At 41.3% G+C, this 25517-nt stretch overlaps 1 protein-coding gene across 1 annotated transcript in view; it reads right to left on the bottom strand.

Moving 5' to 3' along the window:
* Positions 1–25517, bottom strand: part of LOC145392344 (TGF-beta receptor type-1-like) — a 111102-nt gene that overhangs the window by 6546 nt on the left and 79039 nt on the right. The window contains exons 4-9 of the mRNA XM_080266746.1: positions 22852–22987; positions 21988–22082; positions 5837–6004; positions 4322–4497; positions 1473–1578; positions 335–468 (exon numbers count right to left, since the gene is read on the bottom strand). Of these exons, the coding sequence (XP_080122872.1) occupies positions 335–468; positions 1473–1578; positions 4322–4497; positions 5837–6004; positions 21988–22082; positions 22852–22987 (815 nt within the window). The remainder of the gene's footprint in view (positions 1–334; positions 469–1472; positions 1579–4321; positions 4498–5836; positions 6005–21987; positions 22083–22851; positions 22988–25517) is intronic.

Below are 25517 nucleotides of genomic sequence, written 5' to 3'. Positions count from 1 at the left end.
AAGGGTAATGATGGTTACCATTGGCCTGTCGTACCCAACACTGATATAGTACTGGAATACCTCTTCGTCTGTTTAGCCATTCCTCTTGATACTGATGATACCGCTGGAGTGCATTCCTCAAGGAACTAAACTTAGTTATGTTTCCTAGGTAACTAATTTAAGATTAGAGTTCAGCCCTCCAACCTTCTGGTTGCTGACCTCCATTTTGGCCCCTCATCTTTGAAAACAAGGCTATCCCTAACTGGTATGACTGATACAGTCAACACCTGTTCTCACATATCATGTAATGAACACTGCAGTCTATGAAAAATAAAAATAAATACATAAAACTAACCTCACAAGACTGCCACTTGTTTGGTATAACTGGGCGCTGCTTGTAAGTACACACAACCTTTCGCACTTCTTCTATGGTGGGATCATTGGGGAGCATATCATAATATGGCAGCTGATACTCCTCACACCCACCACCTTGAAAAGAGATAAGCAGGGTTAATATAACAAAAATCATGAAGTAAAGTCACAAACCCTCAAATGTTGAGCAACTTGAAAGGAAATGTATATATATATATATATATATATATATCATCGTCATCATCACCATGTACTGTATATTTAACTCTCAACTTTAATGTCAGAACCAACATGCCTAGCCCTGGGCTCCTACACTCCTCATGGGGCAGCATAGGATTGCATGATGGAAGTGAATATGGAAGTAAAAAAGTCACTGCTTGACAGTACTGTATTGTGATACCAACCCTAACGTATGGAAGTGAACCTTGGACCTTTTTGGCAGGACATACATATATATATATATAGATAGACAGAGTGATTGATAGATAGATAGATAGATAGATAGACAGACAGATACACACACACACACCAATAACTGCAGGGTTCAGCAACTAAAAGGTGTAAATGACAGAGAAATTTATATACATTCTGGAATGGAATTGCAACAGGAATGAGCTGCCAAATTACTGATTGGAAAAACGAAAGCACTGACATGGTATAACCAATTTCAAAGGATGTTCATAAGAAAGGATGCCAAGCAAAGTCTTTGAAAGTGAGACTAAGGGTAATGACGGAAAAGGCAGACCACATGTGGTATGGAAGAAAAAGAACTGACAAGAGAGATGGAAGAGAAAGAGTAGTGTCCATGAAGTACAAGAGGTATGTTATCACAAAGTGGCCTGGAGGTAGATCTGTCAGAACCATTTAATAGGGGAAGTTCATAAATGGATCAAAGCACCAGCAACAATGACAATGATGATGATCAGAAATTTAATGAAAATGAGAGATCTAGAGTGTGAAATTTTGTCATACATCGGTATTTTGGCAGATACATGTTCAATTTACGAACATCCAGTAAGTTCATGGCATAAATTAAAAGTAGAGGCTAATACATAGAAGTATGTTGTTATTTACTATTCTGAATTAAATATCTGGATAATGTGCACACTAATTTGCCTTACCTGTATTGCATCGCCTGGCTATCTCCCAGTACACTAGCCCCAGTGCATACACATCTGCTCTTTTGAAGGAGTCAATGTGGTTCATATTCATTGACTCATCCAAACACTGGAAAGATATATATGAAGTTCATTAATCATTACTACTGTAGCAATTTTCCATATTACTAACACTATAGGCTAGTAGAGCCAAACCACAGAAAGGATGAATTGCTCCCTTTGGCCCAACTCTTCCACTCAACATTAATTTTTCCTCCAAGAATGCTACAAGTTATCCATGAAATTATGATCTGTGGGTTATGTGCAGCTGAATGAGGGTTCTTTTATACATAAGCTGCTAACCCCACTGTGTGCAGGGTCTTCATAACCCACAAGTCAGTGCCAAATGTTAATACTATACTCCATCCATCCATCCATCATCCATTCCTATGTCGCCCCATGGAGAAGCGTAGGAACCCGGGGCTAGGCAAGTTGGTCCTGACATTTAAGACGTGAGTGACCAGCCTCACTCATCCCTGAATGACATTACATGAGCAATAAACCCCAACCACTCCTTGGATATAAACCTACACAGGCTCAATTAGATTGGAGTGCCTTAATTACCCACTAACCCACCAGGTACCATAATTTGGTTACATGGTTGTTGGTTACCACCCAGCACAGTAAATGGTTCCTTAGTGTAAAGGAAACCATTTGGCTTGTAACTCAGTGTAGTCACCCATAGGCAGAAGGAAGAGGAAAGAATGAAGGAAAGACAAAAGAGGGAGTGTACCTATAATATATTCTATTTTAAAGCTGCACAAATACACTGGGATTTCTATGAGTGAAGAGTTTTTCCTTGCTTCAGCAGTAATTTCCCATGAATGTTGTGTGAATATTCAAGACTGCATTGATACTCGAATTCTTTCTGATCTTGTCATGAATGTTAAGCTGCTAATGCAACAGGACAAATTAATACAGGTAGACCCTACTGTATACTTTTTAAATAGCAAGAATTGTATTTCATTTTGGCAACTTATCTGAAGTTAGCCCATACACTAAATGCACTGTGGAGCCTAAGTAGTTATCACAGGCACACCACAGCATCCTTCCCCTTGTTGGCCCTACTTATGTCTGTCTCCTGTTTTCTCCCAGTTACAATAATAACAGTGTTAGCTCCTTCACCTTGTGATATACATCTACCCTGTGCCTTGGATGTGAAACCTAAGCTGTGGCAAACATATAATGTGCGTGCTGGTAGTATCTCCTTTTATTTGCATATATTATTACATACCTTGTCAGTTAATGCCACTGACATACAGACTGACATATACAAACATAAGCATTCCATCAGTTCAACCTTTATTGCATTAACCTCACTTCAGATATTTTCCCTACTTGTACTTTGCAGAACACATGGAAGAGTTAATTCCAAGGAGGACTGGTTTAAACCATGGTTTTCTTGTTGTTGTTTTTTTTTTTTTTTAATAAACCAAATGTTCTGGGGGGGGGTTAAATATCTGTAAATGGTTTCCTGTAAACCAGGAAACCATTTCCCACACTGGGTGGTAACCGTATAACCAAATTATGGTGGGTGATTAAAGCGCTCCAGTCACATTAAGCCTGTGTAGGTTTATATCCAAAGGGTGGTTGGGGTTTATTGCTCAAGAACTGCCACTCAGTGATGTGTGAAGCTGGTCACTCTCATCTTAAATGTCAGGAGAGAGAGAGATGACATGATTGCAGTGTTCAGGGCCAAGATAAGAGTAGAGAAAACTGACAGAGAAGATCTGTTTGTATGAGGTGGGAGAGTAACAAAAGGGCACAGAATGAAACTGAAAAAGTCAAGTTGCGTGATGGATATCAAGAAATATTGTTTTCTATATAGATGCAAGGACCTGTGGAACAGCCTGGACAAAGAAATCATCCAGTCCAAAAACTTTAACGAATTCAAAGCAAAAGCTGACTTATTGAGAAAGAGAGACATAACCCCACAAGCATAGCTCATTTCCTGCATATCACAGCTTGGTAAACACACACACACACACACACACACACACACACACAGGGGGGGCGGGGGAAGGGGGAGAATAGTATCCAATTAGGTAAGAAGAAAAATTTGTTACAACACCCTCCTACATTGCCCAGAGGATAAGCTGACTGGTCACATTCTTGTCAGCTCAGGAAGCTTCCCAAAATCTCTCCCTAAATGAGTATTTTGCTAATTATATGGTACTATTGTCTTCTGTGTTGTTTACATCATTTCAATAACACCATACTCTGCATAAGCAAGGTACAAAATGATATTTACATGCTGGATCCAAAAATACATCATTGAGGAAAAGGTGCTAGGAAGCCTTCTTAACTGACAAGAATCCAGACCACAGAGATTTTCATAACCCCTAGTGAGCAACAGCACAGATCAAGTACACCTTTATCATTCCTTGCTTCACAGTAAAATTTGGTATTGTACAAATAATAAATATACTTAATATTCATGCTCAAAGGCAAGGTACAAAACCAGAATAACACTTCATACTCCTCAGGGGTATTGCACAGCATGCTGTTTGGGAGTTAGTGCCATACCATTAAATTAAATAACGTGAAGATGTGGACAAGTCAGTAGTTTTTGACAATCTTTTCTGCAGCACATGAGGATGATAATGAAACATGTTTATATCTTTGTGGTACTGATGACTACACTCTAAAATGTACAATGCTGGCTGATCATCTCTAACAATTACACGTGTTCCATAAAAGCGTGCAAAAAATTAGGGGCTTGCATACACCTTCACACAGTCTGTTCTAATGGCACAGCTGTATAACATGAAGATAAGGTATTACATTTCTCACTGTTTTCACTCAGTTCTTACCTCTGGGGCCAGATAGCGCTTTGTCCCAACTCGATTGTTGTTGGGTACAATGTCAACCGTGTCAGTGACAGAATCATACCTCACAGCCAAGCCCAAGTCCGCAATGGCGCAGGTTCCATTGGATTTCACCAGGATGTTTTTGCTTTTTAAGTCTCTGTGAGCTATGGCTGGTTTCCCTGTTGTACATAAAGAGAAGCATACTGTTAATACTGCAATAATGCCATGGTGCTGTATCCCTGGAAAAACATCTAAGCCTCTGGTTGCAAGAGGTTTCATGGAGCTGGTTAACTCATCTGGAGTGGGCCAGAACAAAACACAAAGTTCATAATTAGCAGCTTATGGATTAAACAATATAATCTTTTAACATCTGCAGTCCTGCTGCAGTTTGTTTTCTTGACCTGGAGTAAATGATCTCAGGATGTTCATAAGAAAACTGAAATTGAAGTTAGTATGCTGCAGCCAACAGGAAAGTGAAAAATAATGATTCTAGCAGAAATACATCATCAGCACTGTTCTACATAATTTTCCCATGCTTACACAAGGGAAAGTGAAATAAAGTAATTTTTAAAAATCTTACAAGGAACAATAACTTAATGAACATCCAGACACAAACTCTCTTTTCTGATGTACTGTAAGTACTCACACGTAATATCAAACCAACCCTACGTCATTCATTTTTCATTCATTCATCATCCAATCCTATGTCGCCCCATAGAGGAACGTAGGAGCCCGGGGCTAGGCAAGTTGGTCCTGACATTTAAGATGAGAGTGACCAGTCTCACTCATACCTGAGTGGCATTATGTGAGCAATAAACTCCAACCACTCCACGGATATAAACCTACACCGGCTCAATCCGATTGGAGCACCTTAATTACCCACTAAACCACCAGGTGCCATAATTTAGTTATATGGTTACCACCCAGTGTAGTAAATGTTTCCTAGTGTGCAGGACACCATTTGCCTTGTCACTCAGTGTACAGTCATCCACAAGCAGAAGCAAAAGGAAAGAATGAAGGAAAGAAAGACAGAAGAGGGAGTGTGAAGTCGCCCACAGGCAAAAGTTACAAAGATAATAGGTTGCAACCCTACTTCCATGCATGTCATCACTGGGACCACAGAGAGTATATAATGGTAGTTACACTTAACATTTTTACCCCTATTTTACTCTTTTGTATGCTCTGGATTCAGCAGAAAGTAACCAGGTATTTTTGGTACTACATCAAAAACTTTGTTCATGCTACTGCTTCTAATATACTTACTAAGGAGGTTGATTCCTGGTGAACCAATTCTAAATTAAAGGCTTCAGCAAATCAACAACTTTATCATCATTCTCCTTGGAGATTCTGGAGGCAGCATTTCACGGGGCATGATGTTGACAGTTTTCTAACTTTGACATTTTCCTCTCCGACCAGTACAATTATTTCTGAATCCTACTCATCCCATTTAAAGATAGGAAACAGGATTTGGATGAAAGTGATAATAATGAATGATACTGCTAGGATCAGTCAACTTACCTTTATTGCCCATTATATCCATGTGTAAATGAGCCAGGCCTGTAGCAATGGAGAGTGCCATACGAATCATCCCCGCGGTGTCCACTGTGTATCGCATCAAGTAGTCAAATAATGATCCATTTTCATGATAGTCAGTCACCAGCCATAACTGAGTCCAAGTACCATTATCTGTGAAAAATGAATAATAATCTACCTATTGCCAGACACCTTAATCCCACAAGGGGTGGCCACAAAGAAATCGCCTTCATGTCGCCCTATCCCCCGTCATTTCATTGCCCTGCTCCCAGCTCACACCCCCCTATCTCATATACCTCTCCACTCCATCCCATCCTTGGCCTCCCCTTCCCTTTCCCCCCCTCCATCTCACTGACATACACTCTCCTCATAAGTCTCTCACTCTCCATCCTCTCCACATGGCCAAATAATAATAATAATCTATCTATCTATCTATTGCCAGACACCACAATCCCGCAAAGGGTGGCCATTTGACACTGAGTTAGTTGTTTTACAGGGAGGGGCACCAACCCTCCACCAACCCACTTGTTGACACGTAGGGAGCACGTATATAATAATAATAATAATAATAATAATAATAATAATGGTAAGTTAAAACTCATAACAAAACTAAGGTTAGGATGATGAAAGATAAGATCCACAAGATGTGGGACAACACCCACTCAAAGCCCAATTCCTAGGACTCTGTCAACTTTTTTCCAAGGAACCAGCGTAGAATCTAGAAGGGTTACTGATGGATGGTATGCAGAGGTAAAAAGAAATCTCTTGAGGATGCCAGTGAGGTTGATAGAGACCTGTTACTTGAAAGGAGTAGATGTATCCTGTTCATGACAGCAGTGGTAGTAACCAATGAGGTCTTGCCTATGTGATGTATCTGCTGCTGCTATAAAGGCCATATTGGGAAAAGTTTGAAAAAACCATCTCAGCATTTTTCAGCACCTCTGTTTGGGCTTCCTTTCCTGGAAGGGTAGTCAAATTGTTTCCCACCTGCTCGTGGTGACCTCGTAGACATCCTGTTTTTTAAATTTCTGTTCTTTGTTTTTTATGTTTTTTGGTTTTCTCCTTTTTTTCCCCTAAATTAGGGATACACAAATGGGGGAGGCACTACCCTGGTTTATCCCGGGTGGTACTGTAAATTGCTGTTGTTGTTTGTTTTGTCGTCCTATAATCATGAGCAAACAACACCAGTGCCCTCGCTGCAGTAAGTCTGTGGCAAAAAGTGCAAAAGCACTGAAGTGTGCCTACTGCAGTGAGTTGGTTCATTTAGCATGCAAAAGTATGGATGCAAATGAGTATCCATGTATGAAGATGAGCCACCAGCTGGGCTTTCCCTGGCTGTGTAGCCAATGTGTTGTACCTTCAGATGAGGTCTTGGCTGGAAGACGATGCAGAGTCACAAAGGAGGAGCTGGAAGATGAGGTTGTTGGGCCTATTTTTCCGACTATCAAGGATTTTTCAAGCAGACTGGAGGCACTAGAGACCAAGGCCTCATCATCCATGGCTATCACGCAAGACCAGGCCAAGTCATTTGTGGATGGTGTTCGGGGGTCTCTTGTGGGGGATGGGAAGGATCTGCCTAGGGGCGTGGTTGAGTTCAGTGCTCATAACATGAAAAAAGCCATCCGTAGTCAACAGGTGCCGATCATAAAACCAAAAAATGATGCTGATGCTCCGACAAGTCAAATGGGACCAGAAGACATCAGAGGTGTACCTGACTTGGTACCTGTTGATAGCTGTCTTAAGACTAAGGCTGGTGGGCTAGTAATGAGTTTTCATCAGCCGAGACCAAAGGTAAGGCAGCTGGGGTACTGAGTGATCACTTTGGCTCTGATAACACTTTGTGCATATCACAGCCAAAGAAAATGCTGCCAAAAATGACCGCAATGGGCCGTTCCTCTTCCTTGGACGACTCTGACATCATCCCAAACACTCTGAGTAGAAACAATAAAACTAAGATGCTTGTGGATGGAGGTTGTACCCTCAACCTTCTCTTCACGAGAACTAAGAATGACACTAAAACCGCTGTCTTGAAGATGTCGCCAGGGGTGAGATCCTCCACCACAGAACAGGGTAACTATTCTATACGAAGCTTACAAGATGCCGCACTTTTGATTAATTCTGGGTTACACAGTGTCATCACTGTCAGGGTTTTGGTCAAACATCTGTGAGGTGTTCTAGAAAAAATGATGAACCTATTTCCCCCCCCCCCCTGAAGACCATAAATTTAAGGACTGTAGTAACAGAAATTCTCCCAAATGCATCAACTGCTCCTCCTTAAGACATCAAGAAGCTAACACTAATCCACAATCAGTTGCTCATTTTGCATCTAGCAGAGACTGTCCCGTTATGACTTCTCTTAAGAACAGATTGCTTAGAAACACCAACTCTGACCATTCAAAAAACTGACTACGTCCCTCTTGGACCAGTTTCGGATGAGTCTTTCAAATATTTGTTCCATCTGTAATAAGATGGACTATATTAATGAAGCTCTAAATCCACAAGAGCTTGACATTTTGTGCTTGACTGAAGCCTGGTTGTATGAGTCTGATATTAATATTATTCGTAGTGGTTTGCGTAAGACACACACTATCATAAGTATTCCCAGGCCTGCCGCTGACTATCAGGGAGGTGTAGCACTCATCTCCATAGCAGCACTCACAAATGTTTCTTTCACAGACTCTGACCTAATCCCACCTTCACTTGAATTTATGGAAGTACTGACAAATTTCCATCAGAAAACCATTAGAATTGCAACTGTTTATCGACCAGGTCATCCAGGCACGGATGCCGAATTAAAGGTAGAATGTGAGATAATGCTGATTTTACGTGTGCTGCGTGCCAGGGAGAGCAGGTGGAGATTGTCTGGCGTGAAAGGATTGAACTTGCTGGTGAGTCTCTTGAGTGTGTATAAAAGTTTTGTCATTTGGGAGACATGCTATATGCTGGAGGTGGGGCTGGAAGTGGTTGGAAGAAGTTCAGGGAGCTGTTGCCTCTCCTAACATTGAGAGGACTCTGTGCTAAGGGGTCTTTCTATGCAGCATGTGTTAGGAGTGTAATGCTGTATGGTAGTGGACCTGGGCAGTAAAGGAAGAGGATATTCGCAGGCTCAAACATACAGAAATGACAATGATTAGGTGGATGTGCAGTGAGTCCATGTGTGCAAGGCCTGGGGGGGGGGGGCAGGGTTTATGACAGAAGAGTTGAGAGGCAGGATGGGACTGGAGTGTATTGGTGCTGTGATGAGGAGAGGTAGATTGAGATGGTTTGGGCATGTGGAGAGGGTGGGGGATAATACCTCAGGGTTAAGGGACTGACTAGGGAGGCTGCCATAGAGAGCAGCATGGAGAGTCACCATTAGGTGACCAACACCGATGCATGCAAGCATGTTGGTGCCTTCAAAAAACGAAAACAAAAATGAATACAATATACCCCCTAGTACGCGAAATCCTAGTATGTGAGACCCCTAGTGCGAGAGGACCTGCTTTTAATATTTTCCTAACCAAAGTACGTGTCACATCCACATGACACAAGGCAGCAGGGAAAAACTGCCCAAAACAAGTGTTTTCCAGTGTGAACCCCGAGAGCAGGCAACAGAAGTGATGGAGAGTGATTTGTCGATGCCTAAGATTAGTTGAATCCTGTGTGCCCTGAATAGGTTCAAGGAGGAATTCGAGAGTACAGAGCTGTGCCAGCAACAAATGGAAGAGGTTCTGACTTCGCTAGACAGAACCTTCCGCTACAATACAGAGATGCACCATCAAGAAATTAACAGGAGGAAACAAACCCTCATCACCTGTTATCTTCAGCAGCCACCAGAAATTCAGGAATTCAAGGAAGCAGTGCCTTCTTCTGCAGAGCCAATTCCTGGGGAGGAACCAGAAGATTTTTTTTTTTTTTTTTTAATGCGAGGAAGAAGGAACCATGAGGTGATGTCAGTGGTGTCATCAACAGACTCTGAAGGATTCATGGAGGAAGTGAGTGAGGTGGCTCGTGAAAGTGTTGAGGAGGAGGTTCATAAGGCAGGTGCTGCGGCTGGCGGTGCATCGGGTGGTGCGGCAGGTGGTGCAGGAGGTGCACACTAAGTGCCTCACCCTGCCTCGGAACCCTTTCTTACGTCCATCAAACCTGTTGCCTTCTTTGGTTAAGGTGAGCAGCTTTATTCTTGTTATTTAAGTTATATCTTAAGTATATGTCTCAGATATTTTCCCTCAAATGGGTCAAAAAGGTCATTGATAGAGAGGGGGTGCCACCCATATGTTAATTTTCCCATCAGTTTATCTATTCCTAGTACACGAAGTCCTAGTATGCGAGCATGTCTGCCGCTCATATAGGTGCATACTAGGGGGGTGTACTGTATATATACAGGCATACCCCAGTTTAACGATGTAACTGGTTAGGTAAAACTCATCATTAGGCAGGGTATCGTATACCAGGGTAATTTCAACACGTAATGTAATGGGGAGCATTTACCAGCCTTGCGTTTCCCCCCTGACAAGTCCAAAACCCACCCAAATGAGTCCAAAAACAAGTTTAGAGCCAATCTCAATGGCCTAACAACTGTAAAAGAAGCCAACCTAAGCTTAATACCTGTTAATATCTCACTAAAATCAACAAATAAAATTTGAAAATCGTCAAGTATAAGTTTGGAAAAAATCAAGCTTAGGAAACTGTACCCCAAAATGACAATGTTCACTCCACCTATGGCTAAAACACATCAATGTAAGTCTAAACACAGTTTATAAATCAACCTAAACAAACAATTTTAGCCTAAAATATCATCAAAATTAGTCAAAACAAAAATAAAAAACCCATCATTAAACCGGGGTTTGGCCATCGTTAGGCGAAGTATGGTGGTATTTCTACCCCCCATTGTTAACCCCTAAAAGACGGGTGTCCGCATATGCTGTCCAAGGGTACTAGGGCCAAAAAGTCAGGTGTCTGCATATGCGGTCAGGTCCCCCCCACCCCTAAACTCACCCCATCCCCCAACCACCACACCCACACATCATTCACCCCCCCCACCCTCACCCCTACCCTTTTCCCCCCACCCCACCCCCAAACCCCCACTGGCCACCAACTCCCCCCACCTTCCTCCCAATACCCCCCACAGCCCCCTGCCACCCCTACTCCCCACCCTCCCACCACCCCTACCATCCCCATCCCCACCCCCATCCCCCATGCCACCCACAACCCCCCAATCCCCCAACCACTCCCCTACCACCCCCATTCCCCCCACCATCCCCAACCACCCAATAGCATCCCCCCACCCCCTACTGTCCATCCCTTATCCCCAGCATCCCCAACCCCCTACCCTCCTCCATCCTCCACCCCCACACCCCCCAAATAACCCAACCCCTCCAACCCCCACTGCCACCTTCACCCTATGTCCCCCCTCCCAACCCCCCACTCATTACCCCCCCATCCCTACCCTACCCCATACCCCCATCCCCCACCTCCCCCAAGCACCAAGTCACCATCCCACAACCCTCACACCCTCCCACACCTTCCCCCCCCACAAATCCCCCACCATACCGCATCCGCCGATTGTGCCCATCCTAAGTGTACGTCAAAACATTCCGATGCTCGTCTTTTAGGGGTTAAGCCAGGGTATCTCATCTAGGAGTATCGTATATCAATGTGTTACTGCATACTGTGTGTGTGTGTGTGTGTGTGTATATATATATATATAATATATATATATATATATATATATATATATATATATATATATATACAGGTCTCCCTTGTTTTATGCTGTATCGTTTTATATTTCGCATTTACAATCCTTCTTCTTTAGTACCAAGAGTTCATTTTACGACTGAGCTCCCTCGCATTTATGACTGGGCATGTGGAAATCCCGCGCTCACAGGCAGATCAGCTGAGAATTGTGTGGCATACCTGCCCAAACCTCCACCTCCACCACCTCTCATTCTCCTGAGTCATCCACCCCTGCCACCCAAACCTCCACCACCCCTGCTTCCTCCCTCTCCATCTCTTGTGTTGATGAGTGATGGGCTTTGGCCCAGGATGTCTCCTAGCCTCGGAGGAGACATTAAGGCATAACGTCCTCCAGCCTCGGGGGGGGACCGACTAAGGGTGGACGGAGCTACAGTACAGTAGGAGGGTACATAATGGTACAGTACAGTACAGCTGTATTTCATGCTGTTTTTGCTATTTCATGTCTTTATGTTTCCAAATGTACATACATATGTGATTCAGATGTACTACAATACATAAAACATCATATTATTGTATATTAGATCACTTGTATGGGTCTTGGGTTCATTATACACGAGTCCAGGAACGCATCCCTATTTTTCCCATTAAACCTTAATTTCGTTTTACGATATTTCAGTTTACGATTGCCTTTCTAGGAACGCATACAAATCATAAAACCAGGGAGACATATATATATATATATATATATATATATATATATACAGTCAAGTCACCTAAGGCACAGCTAATTGGTTCTAGACTGCACCTGTGCCACAGAAAACTGTGCCATATAAATAACTAAACCTATGGGAAAAATGGTCTTTGGTTCTGGATGTTCGCCTAAAGTCCCCCTTTTCACCCCACTTTTCCCCACCTTACACACACACACACACACAAAAGCATTCAGTCAATGCATGTATGACACATAACAATAGGCACAAAAAATCAGAGGGTGATCAGCCTTGTGCCTACTTGGGCAATACCATGCACTGCAGATCGAGTGAAAAAAAGCTGAGCCAAGTAGACACAAATCAGCTGACCAACCAAAACATTAAAGATGGCGGAGGCTGCTTGGTCAAGCACTGATTAAAGATGTTTATTTGATAAAGTTTGTATGCTCGTGTAAAAAAAAAATCACATTTAACACATTAATAATTATTCTTATATACGTGATGATGATGATGGGAGGCATTAAACTTCATCATAGCTCAGAGATAGATGCTTTGTCACTAACCCGTTCATAGTGGTTTTACAAACAAACCTATAAACTAATCACAACCCCCAAAGAATCTTTAATGTTTCATTACTTAACACAATGAATTTGGTGAAGTTTAACCTCCTCATAAGAGAGAAAAAAGTCCACAGTTGGAGCACTTGTAGTATGGAGCTGAAGTGGTCACCATCTTCTTTGTGTGTGTGTGTGTGTGTGTGTGTGTGTATATATATATATATATATATATATATATCCATCCATCTATATATACACAGTCAACCCTCTGTCCTCACGGTTCCTCTGTTTGCGGTTTTGATTGTTCGCGGTTTGTCACCAGGGAAACCAAATCACCTTTTTTGAAGTCCAGAGAAAAATGGAAACACATTCAAATCGCTTGCCACATGCTGCATACCACCCGCAGCGCAACCCGCGCCAACCCCGAATTGTTTTGAATCTCTCATGGCAGGCTTTCTCATTCTAAGGTTCCGAGATAATTCGCTGTCAGACAATTCGCCGTCAAAACATGGACGATTCCCCGTCAGGACACTTTGCACCCTGGATAATTCCCCGTCATTCTATAAATATACTTATTTTTAAATAATTAATACTTTAATAACTAATTTTCAGGGGGATCTATCAAAGTCTATGTTCATTCAATACCGTAGGCTTTGGATATCATTTATAAGGTGCACCTTTAGCCAATAATTAACGTGTTTCTACTTCGCTGTAGTCGACTTTGAATTATATTCTAGCGTCACCCGTAGCTGTCTTCATTAATTTTCATTGGTACTGCAACATCCTGGGTATATTTTAAAACGACTCTGAAGAGGTACAAGTATATATTCATCTCAAATGACAATATCCAAAGTAGTATTCTGATCAGCCACAGTGGACGCAAACCGTGGGGAATGATATGCCTGAGCCTCAACAGATGTCACTACATTTATTATAAAAACACTAAACCACCACCACTTTTAAAACTCGTATATTTAACCCCTTAACCGCAGGGCGTCACTTTCGTGACGCTTGGGAGCAAGGGATCATACCGCGGGGCGTCGCTTTTGTGATTCTGTGTTATTTTGAATTCACCCGGGCTTTCAAGTGGGGGCTTGTATCATCTATCAGTACTGACAATGTCCAACACTAGTCAGCACTCCTAATCTCATCTGTACTCCCATCCATTGTTGACAATTTAGCCATTTCTCCCCGTTCTTGACTCCCCTCCCTACCCCCCCTCCATTACCCTATCCTCTCGCCTGCCCGGCCATGCTACGCTAAGTAAATCTTCCCTGGAATTTTTCACTGATTTCATCCATTGAAATAAGCCCTATGTCGTATTCTTATACCAAATAATATATACAAGAAAGAAATCAGGTAAGTGAGAGTGCCATACACCTGGAATTGGCTAATTATCACCTGACAACACCTCACGTGCACTCGTTCGCTAATTTTCGCTGTTTTTTTCCCCTTGAAATATGCCGTATAATCTATTTTCGTAATAAATATACATGTAAGGAGAGAAGGGAGAAGCCTAAGTGATATTTACATTCACCTGGAACTACCTAATTTATAATGTATTGTCTAGATTTTCTGCCAATCATATCAGTGCTACACAAAGCTGTTTCAAGATTTAACATTGGTAGCTCTGATTATATATCTCCTAAGTAGGCCTCTAATCTATTTTCGTAATAAATATACATGTAAGGAGGGAAGGGAGAAGCCTAAATGATATTTACATTCACCTGGAACTACCAAATTTATAATGTATTGTCTAGATTTCCTGCCAATCATATCAGTGCTAGACTTAGCTGTTTCAAGAAGTAATATTGGTAACTCTGAATAACCCCTAAAGCAGGCCTCTAGGCTGGCTGGCCTGGCCCCTGCGTTATCAGTGTACTCTCATCTTCCGAAGTGAGAGGACGTATGTTTCATCTTGCTGACTTCAAGGCCTTTTTTCACCCCCATGCAAATGGCTCTGTGACCTTTACCCCCTACTAAACCTCGTGTGGAAAGAGGTAAAGGGCTGACAATTGATAAAAGAGTGACTACGATCTTTCTATTGAGTAAAACAGTGCAAGTGGAATTGTAAATAATGTGTAAATAATGTGTAAACAGCAAGTGAAAGTAATGAATGTAAATATACGTGAACAATGGAAAATAGTTTTATAAGTTATTTCAAGTGACAGTGCACAACACAGTGTAAATAAAATAGAAATGTAAATAACGTAAATAAAATAGAGAACGTAAATAGAAATGTAAATGAGTAGTATTATAAGAATACGAGTATATACCCTAGGAGTAATGAAAGTGAAAGTTTCACTCTAGCATGTCTGAATGCTATGAGTTATGAGGGTGAAGATGAAAGTGACATTCACTCTCAATGCCAGTATACAGGACGAGAAAGTGAATGCTACGTATTTTACTGAAAGAAATTGAATCCCTACAGTGACAATAAACTAATACTACTGAAGGAAACTTATGGATAAAGACTGTAAATATATATAAGTGTTATATAGTAATAGAAATATAAAGTGTGAGGGGTTTTATGAATAATAAATGACAGACTACCATGAGCGAACTAGTGCCAGTGTGACGATCAGACGCGTTCGTAATTTCCATTGCTTTCACAGTGTTTTTTTTTTTTAGTATGGATCCCAAACTACTTGAAAATTGTAGAATAGTGTTTATAGTGTTTGTATCTGGCTGTGGTAATCATATTACGGGTTGTCGGGAAGTGTAAAGTGGAGACTTCGTTACCCAACTTCAGAGGTCTCCACAAGTCCTACGGTAACCGACGAAGGCTCAACAATCATTCCAGGAGAAAGCTGAAGGTATGTGCCATAAGCATATGTAATTTTATTATTCTAGGACTAATAACTGATTTTTGGCAAATATTTTTTGAGAGTCTGTCGGAGCCCAAATAACCCCGCGGCACACGCAAGTCATTGGTAAACAAGCCCGCGGTGTAGGGGTTAAAAGACTATTATAGTGTGTAAAAAAATGACGGGGAATTGTCCTGATGGCAAATTGTTTTGTTATTGTTGTGACTGCGAATTGACTTGACGGAGAATTGTCCCGAAACCCATGTGACCACGCTTGTGTGTGCTTGTACTCGCTGATCTCTCCGTGACACCATCATTTTATCTACCATGGGCCCTAAGACAGCAGCCAAGACATCTCCTGAAGGCACCCCAAAGCGCCAGAAGAAGGTAATGACCCTGCTGGAGAAGGTAGAATTGCTGGACAAGTTATGGGAGGGAAAATCCTGGTAACAGTGGTGGAAGGTGAGAGTGTAGCTGTGACGAGCGGTGTGAGCAGCCATCAACCTACGCAATTAAACTATTTTTTTCATACTTGTTTATTGACATGTATACAGAGGTTTTCTTTCATTAAAGAAGGAAATGGGGGGCTAGGGGTGTTTTTAGGGGGGCACCAATTTTACACAGATTTTCGATCTTCGCGGGGGTCTCAGGCCCCTAACCCCGGCGAAGACAGAGGGTCGACTGTATATATATATATATATATATATATGTATATACATATATATCTACATACATTCGACCCTCCATGTCCCGTACCCCAAATTCCCGGATTTTGGATTTCACGGACATGGACAGAGGCCAGACAATACAGTATTATCAAATGCCTGACATATGCCCGTACAAGTCCGGGATTCTCACAAAAGTCCGGCCATTATTCGCTCATATAAAACTACAAGAAAATGTTCTGGAAAGAGGTGAAGAGAGTACGACAAGGTGGAAGTGAAGTTAGCAGGGGAGTGAAAGATAAAAATGGTAGATTACTAGCGGAGAAGGGAGAAAAACTGAGCAGATGGAGAGAACACTTTAAGGAACTGTTGAACATAGAGGATGGAAGTGATGCGAGTAAAAATGGCAGGGGAATGGCTGGGAGAAGGAGGGAGGTGAGAAGACAGGAAGAAATCAGTAGGATAGAAGTTGTGGAAGCAATGAAGAAAGTTACATTGGGGAAAGCCCCAGGAATTGATGGAGTGTGTGGTGAAATGTTGAAGCATGGGGGAGAGATAGTAGTAGAATGGATGTGGAAGATGTGCAGATTGGAATGGGAGGAAAGTAGAGTTCCGGAGGACTGGAAGTCAGGTATAATTATTCCCTTGTACAAAGGAAAAGGGGAAAAAGAAGTGTGTGGTAATCATAGGGGCATTTGTCTTCTTAGTATAACAGGAAAAGTGTATGGTAGTATACTTACGGACAGAGTTAGGGAAATAACAGAGGAATTAGTTGGAGAAGAACAGGGAGGCTTTGGGAAGGGATGAGGTTGTGTAGATCAGATATTCATTCTTAGATCTTTAGTGGAAAAGTTTCTAGAGAAGGGAAAGAAGTTGTATGCGGCTTTCATGGATTTGGAGAAAGCATATGACAGGGTGGACAGACAAGGATTGTGGAAAGTATTAAGAATATAAGGAGTAGATGGTAAGTTGTTGAATGCTGTGAAGAGTATGTATGATGGTGCTAAGACTGCAGTGCGTGTGGATGGTGAACTAAGTGAATTTTTCTCTTTGAAAGTTGGGTTGAAACAGGGATGTGTCATGTCTCCATGGTTGTTCAATCTGTACATGGATGGAGTAATAAAAGAGGTACAAGGTAGGGTAGTGGATGTTGGAGTGGCCCTGGTGAGAGAGGATAGTGTTTGGAAACTCCTTGTACTGTTGTTTGCAGATGATACTGTGTTGTTGAGTGATGACGAAGGGGAGCTGCAAGGCTTAGTGGATGAGTTTGGGAGAGTGTGTAAGAAACGGAATCTAAAGGTGAATGTAGGGAAGAGTAAAGTGATGGTTTTTGAGAGAGGTGAAGTCAGTGAATGTACAGCGAGGTTGGATGGTGAGGAATTGGAAAATGTGAGTACGTTTAAGTACTTGGGTAGTGTGATGAGTAAGGATGGAGGTTTGGAGGGTGAAGTGCTTGAAAGGGTACAGCAGGGAAGAAAGGTTGCTGGTTCTTTGAAAGCAGTGATAAGAAACAGGGAAGTGAGCATGGAAGTGAAAAAGTTACTACATGACAGTATTGTGATACCAACTCTAACGTATGGAAGTGAAGCTTGGACGTCGTTGGAAGGGCACAAGTCAAGAGTGAGAGCAGTGGAAATGAGTTATTTAAGAGGAGCCTGTGGAGTCACATGGAGAGAGAGGCTGAAAAATGAGGATATAAAGGAGTGTTGTGGTGTGGATGTGGATGTGATAGGAAGCATTAGGAGGAATACACTGAGGTGGTTTGGCCATGTGGAGAGGATGGAGGGTGAAAGACAGACGAAGAGAGTGTATGTGAGTGAGGTGGAGGGGGGGAGAGGGAGAGGGAGGCCAAGGATGAGATGGAGGGATGGGATGGAGAGGTATATGAGAGAGGGGGGTGTGTTGGAAGCAGGGCAGTGAAATGGCAGGGGACAGGGTGACGTGGAGGTGATTTGTTTGTGGCCACCCCGAACAGGATTGAGGTGTCTGGCAATAGATAGACAGATATAGATAAAACTACAAGCAGTCTGCTGCACAACACAGTATAATTTTAGCAAGGTTCTGACTCGATAAAGGCCATTTGTAACATACACAAAAAGATATTTTCATACATGAAATGCATCATGGCCACCATCCTGCTTCACCCCACCAGTTCCTTCCAACTTATGGTATTATTTATATTTATATTTATGTTATTTCAGTATATAATGCATTTATATTTGAGGTCCCTCATACAAGAGTATACCCATGCACTACCTTGTCGAATATTGAGATAATGCTATCCCAGTCTCTCAGAGTACAGTATGTGTTTTCATGTGGACTTGGTGGATGTGATGTATGACCCAAGACATAAGGGCAAAAACCCATAGAAATAACGTTGGGTTTACATCACCACCCTTTATCACGCGCAACCACTGTATTCATTAATAAGATTATTAATGCATAACATCGTTATTCCTAGTATTATTCGTGTTACAGTATTTTGTTTGTTACTGCATTTAGTAGATGTACAGTGTCTACTGTTCAAATAAAAACACAGAACAACAAGAACCAGGTGAAAAAAAAAATGCTGCGTATTGATATTTTTTTTTAGAAATTTATAAAACTTATTTGTTATGACAATAACCTGGCAAATTCATAACGAACCACTCTACAGACATTCAACTTCATCTTACAACATAAAGGAACTCACTAGCCATTGGCCTGCAGTACTAGTATATGCAAAAAAGTTGCAGCATTGTATGCTAATACTGTATGACGATTTTTTTTTTTTTTTCAGGTAAGAACAATAGTACCTTTACCAAAAAGTTTTTGGATAAAGTACAGACAATCAGCTTTAAAATGATGTAAACACCATTATTCTAGGTATAATAATTTTTCCAGCATCGTTCTTCAAAGTTATAAAAACTTTAAACGTGATTTCTGCCACTTTTAAAAAATGGTGCATCGGTATACTCTTGCACGAGGGGCCTCATTTATGTTACTGTGTCAGTGTTATTATTTCATGTACTGTGTGTTAGTTATGTTGGTATAGGTAGCCTACATTTCAGAACGCTCTAGAATACTAGAATAATTGCCGGACAATACTGGAGAATTCAGACAAAGTATGGTAAAAGTACGGGGAATGATATGTGAGGCCGGACTTTTGTGATTCCCGGACTTTGGGGGTTCCTGGACCGGTCTTCCTCCCATTTAGTCCGGGAAATGGGGGGTCAAGTGTGTGTGTGTGTGTATATATATATATATATATATATATATATATATATATATATATATCATCTCATCAGCCGTTTGAGTGTCCACTGCAGGACCGGCCTATCCCAACCGAAGTGGGGACTATACAGCCAATGTATCTCTACCAAGTGGCTTAGGCTGTTTGGTAGAGATTGTATGAAGGGTGAGAAGTGCTTGTAAGTGTAACTGTAGTGTTGGAGTGGCTTTGGATGTGTGTGTAGTCTATGAACCAAGTGTAATCAGCCCGCGCAAGCCGATTGGGTGCAAGCATACTTTACAGTCTGTGACATTGGTTCAACCACAGCACCCCTTATGTCCACCAATGCAGTACGTGGCCAGAAGAACGCTCCCAAAGTTTATTACCCTGGCGGGGTGCGAACCCTCGTTCGTCAGTGTACAAGAACGCACACTTTACCACTGTACCACAGAGGCTCCATATATCTATCTATCTATATCTATCTATATATATATATATATACAGCAAGCTCGTCCCCAACACGTGGGATTCGTTCCTAACGTGGTGCGTTCGGCGTGAAACCGCGTAAGTTTTAACTACTCCTTATTTTGCTCCCTAGATCCCCTAAATGTGGTCTTTTGCTGTTATCTGCCATTGGTAATCAATATGAAGCATTTTAAGTGGTAAGAAGGTTTATTTAATGTTATGACTTACAAATAAAGTACTGCACAGCAAAACTTCAACATTCAAATACGTAAACACAAGGCAACATTCCAATGCCAAAACCAATCGGCGTCGGAATATTGCCTTGTGTTTACGTATTTGTATGTTGAAGTTTTGCTGTGCAGTACTGTATTTGTAAGTCATAACAATAAATAAACCTTCTAACCACTTAAAGTCCTTCATATTGATTACCAATGGCAGACAACAATGTCACAACAATAACAAGACAACATAGACTTTGATGGATCCCCCTGAAATATAGTTATTAAAGTACTGATTAATTAATAATAAGTATATTTATAAAAGTATTGATTAATTAATACAAGTATAGTGGTAGGTGGTGGCGACCATCATCCACTCACTTGATGTAGTGCTGCCTACTTCTTCCTTAGCCTTTATCATTCTTTTTCTGTGCCTGCCCTCCTCTCTTCCTATTTCTCCCATCTTTCCTGTCACTTAGTGCATTTCTTTCCGTTACAGGTGGCTTTACATTGAGTGACAAGCCAATTGGTTTCCTGTAAGCCAAGAAACCATTTACAACGCTGGGTGGTAACCATATAGCCAAACCATACGTGCTCCCTATGTGTCAGCAAGTGGGTTGGTGGAGGGTTAGTGCTCCTCCCTGTAAAACAAATAACTCTGAGTCGAATGGCCACCCCTTACGGGATTATGTCTGGCAATAGATAGATAGATAGATTGATATTTATAGAATGACGGGGAATCATCCAGGGTGTGAATTGTCCTGACGGGGAATTGTCCATGTTTTGACGGGGAATTAACATGACGGCAAATTGTCTCGGAACCCACCGATCGTGGGTAATCATATAAATCAGGTTAACAGGTTACAAGGCTTTATTTAATGCTTCAACTTCCTTTAAGTGCTTTAACTTACAAGTGCATACCAGAATAGTAACTATTTAACTTACAAATACAGTACTGTGGAAATGCAGTACAGCAAATATTTAATAAACAAATAAAAAAGGTAATATTCCAAGGCCTATCAGATAAACTGGTTATAAGACTATTTCTTGCTTGAACATTATTTAATTGTACTTTAACTTGCACATACACTTACCAGAACAGTACTGTAAATATTTAACTTAAAAATACAGTACTGTGGAAAAGCAGTACAGCAAATCACATCACGTGATCAAAACAAACCGTCCGTGCTGAGCTGATGTTTGAGGATTTGGCCTTTCAAAGGCCTCTCTTGCGTAAATTTATAGTTTTCGTAATGGTTCTTTAATCTTACTTGTCTTATACGTATCCCAGCACTAACCACGTACTGTACAATTGCAAGCGCATTCAGCAAGAACGTGTTCGGGGCGAGTTTACTGTATATATTTATATATGTACATGTATAAATATATGGTTGTCTGGTTTTTTAATATAGTATAGGTAGTACGTTTTGGGACAAACTGAATGGTGAGACATGTTAAAAATAGCAAGTTAATATCAAGTATGGTTCAAGAAAGACATGAAATTCAACACTGCACAAAACAAACTGTCCTCAGGGCATTTTCAATCAGATACTTAACTATTTTCCTTAGAGCATCTATTGCATCATACAGCAGTAAGTGAATACTATGGCTAAAAAAAAAAAAGGTAGAAGTGCCCCTCTTCTACTACCCTCTGTGGTATAAGGGCCTGAATCTAGGCTACCATAGTCCAGTACCTTTAAGGGTAGATGATAAGCCAATTCTTTTGATAGCATTACATGATCAAGGAAAGTAGGCTGGCCATCCATACTTAAAGATACTGGACCATGGTAGCTTAGCTCCGTATAAATGGCAACAGAAACTCACCTTTGTTGTCAGCTGCAATGAATCCCAGGAGACAGTCATGACGCAACATCACCGTTTGGTAGATTTCCACTTCACGGAACCATGACCTCTCATCTCTTCAATTACCAAAGAATGATATGAAAATAATAAAATTATATTAAAAACAAATTATGTTCAAATGAACATTCACAAGCCAGTGACGCATGGTGTATGCCAAAAAAAGGCATGGAAGTAGGGGTACTGGACAAATATGAAAAGATATCATGCAATGTACAACTGAAGATAATTTTCCTTCCCAAAATAAATGCTTGTGTGAACATGAGAAGGCTCAGACCCAAAGAAAGAGAGGAGATGTAGGACGGCAGGCACTGCTCTTATACAGTATCCCTGGTGTATTATGCAGCAGGTAACAAAGTCATCTAGCAGAGGGGGTTATATGAGGCTGTTGCTAACACCTTCAGCTTCATGGCATCTTTCCAAACCAAAATAAATAGCATATGGCATGAGTCAGAATAAAATACACATGTCCTGAAGTTGACAGATGGAATAATGTAAAGAGAGGTCTTCTAAAATTTTTATATGAAGATTCTGCCCCAGTGCTCCTATTGGAACAAAAAAGAATTAGATGATTAATGGGTAGATGAGATTCCTAATAAAGTTCTGCCGTAGGCAATAATCACACCACTTTTTAGATTAACAATGATAAAACTCTGACATAATAGTCTGCAAAGTTTGGAGGGCTCTGGGGATCACATCACTGGGTTTTGAAAGTCAATGCCCACTGTCTGCTTACTTAACACAGTTAAGTGAATCAGTAATTATATCACAAGTGTACAAAGCTACAATATTTGTGATATATCTACAAACAAAAGCACTATAGCTCACCTTGATGAAAATATCTTCACAGCCACATATTCACCACGCCATCGTCCACGCCACACCTCTCCAAATCTGCCTTTCCCAATAATATCCATCAGCTGAATCTGCCTGGCAATGCTTCGCTGAACCAGGAGTGGCAAACCTGTACAATTTAGCAGATCAGTTACTGCAATGGTGTGGCCATCAAGAGTGAACAGAGAGTAAGATACTGATGGTATGGCCATGTAAAGGTAATGGAGAGTAAGATACTGACTATGGATGTGTGAGGAGGAGGGAAAGAGGGGAAAGACTGACTATGGATGATGTGGGACTGCGGTGAGGTCGAGAGGTAAATGAATAAGAGTAATGTAGACTAGAGGGAGGGCATTCTAATAACAAAGGACAGAGCAATGTGGAAGCAATTTGTCTGTGGTCATTTCTGAGAGGATTAAGATATCCAACTACAGACAGTCAGCCAGATAGCAGTGAACCGCTAAATATCTTTATCCTAATGTCAGTCTACATATTGACTATGAAAATGTGAGGCGGAGGGAAAGAGGGGCGAGAGTGACTATGGATGATGTGAGACTGGAGTGAGGTTGAGAGGTAAATGAATACGAGTAATGTGGACTAGAGGGAGGGCATCCTAATAACAAAAGACAGAGCAATGTGGAAGCAATATGTCTGTGGTCACTTCTGAGAGGATTAAGATATTCCAACTATAGACAGTCGGACAGATAGCAGTGAACCACTAAATATCTTTATCCTAATGTCATTCTACATTAAATTATCATTCATTCCACCACCATCATCTACAATGCCTTACTGTTGAAAATCCCAAGGATGTCCATCACAGAATAATCAACTGACATATGACTGGCTCAAAAGTACATCACACCTATATTGCAACACTGGTTTATACTGGAATCATCTGAATCTATGATTACATAAGTCATTCTAGTCCCAGCCATTCCTTACCCTATTTGCAACTGAGATGAATGCCTTCCATTTTCTGCTTATTTAAAAGTGGCTGATGGCACTTAATGTATCACCTGAAGCCTGCCCTCAGGTGTATACAGTATCTGTGGTCTTCTTGTTTTGACTACATGTTAATAACCATATGCCTCATTCAGAACACAAATCCTTTGAATTTAAACAAGAAGAAAATTAGCTAAACCCTTTCTATCTCATTATATATTCTTCACTTTATTCTCACTATTTCCAAGCAATTTTATGACCTCATCAGAGACTATTCAAACTGGAAGGGTTAGAACAGCTGACAAACCCTTTACTACAGCCAAACCCTGATATACAATACCCCTTTATGCAAAACCCGATTAGCAGCGGGGGTAGAAATACCACCCTATCCTGTCTAACGATGGCCAAACCCCAATTTAACCCGCCGCGTTAAAAAAAGGAAAAAATGAAAAAATGAAAATGAAAAGCTGAAGTTATGCAAAAACCAAAAATTTTATATCTTGCAGTAGAGAAAAAAAAAAAAAAAAAAAAAAAAAAAGAGAGAGAGATAAGTAAATCTGGTTTAAACCATGCAAAACTTTAATAAATTACCTTTATGATGATATATAGTTTATGGCAATTTATGCACGTTACTGTGCAGTAATGTGAAATAAAAAAAGATGCATAATTTTGTATGAGTCTCAGCCGCATATTCGCTTGGTGATCTTTTTCTTTGATTGGACTGTGAAAATATAGTTTTCATGGTAGAATGCTGGTTTTGATGTCATTGTACAATAAAGCTGAATCGTTGTATTTTATTGTACTGTACCCTCGCATCCAACACGCGTTTGTCCACGACGATTCGCGTCCAGCACGGAGAGCAAAAAATTAGTACGATTTAATATGATTTAAGTACTGTAAAACGGGTGCGTAAGCATAACACTGACAGAGCTCCGAGAAGTGGGCGAAATCCGCAGAGTTCGCCTCTAGCACGATCACCCCTGGTCCAACACGGCCATACAGGACTTTCCCGTGACTCTGACAGCCAATCAAAACTTCCGATCAAGTAGCCTCCCCCGCCCGCTATCGTGACGAGATCGTGATGTCGCCCAATGAAAAACGCTTCTGCTCTCACGTGATGTTTTGTTTAAATTTCTCCCGCCACAGCGCCACTCAGTTGCATAATTCGCATTGGACAGTGCTTTTTTCTCGCTGCATTTTCTGCCCTTGCTACTGCATTTTACCTTGCTCACGATGCCTAGGAAGCCTTCTGAGAACCCCAAGAAGCGGTGGCACCTCCCTCAGGCCACCAAGCTAGAATTCATCAAGAGGCAGAAGAAAGGGGAGAGGAATTTCAAAGGATTTATGAGGGAGGTTGAGGAAGAGCAGCAGCTATTACCCGCTAGTGACACCAGCAGCCATACTCCAGGGACCCAGTAGGACTACCTACAGTCTCGGATATCACCTTCCATTCCCAGCAAGCCCACCAACATTATCCTAAAAGGTTAGTTATCATTCATAGTACAGTATCATTTATTATAATTACAGTAGTACCAATACTGTATATGTAAAGGTATATGGTAGGTATTTAGGGTGACTTTTCCTAGGGTTGCTGACATCATTCATTTTTCCCCATAAGCTCTGTTGTTTGTCCAACACGGGACCCATGCATGACAATACAGTATTACCGTGTTGGACGCGAGGGTACTGTAGTATATTCAAAAATGGAAATCAAA

The sequence above is a fragment of the Coenobita brevimanus genome, chromosome 22 (genome assembly GCF_032717465.1).
Source record: "Coenobita brevimanus isolate Jiangsu-jjx chromosome 22, ASM3271746v2, whole genome shotgun sequence".
In the NCBI taxonomy this organism is placed as follows: Eukaryota; Metazoa; Arthropoda; class Malacostraca; order Decapoda; family Coenobitidae; genus Coenobita; species Coenobita brevimanus.
Note: the sequence above shows the minus strand (reverse complement) of the source record. Positions and strands in the feature narration are given on the sequence as shown.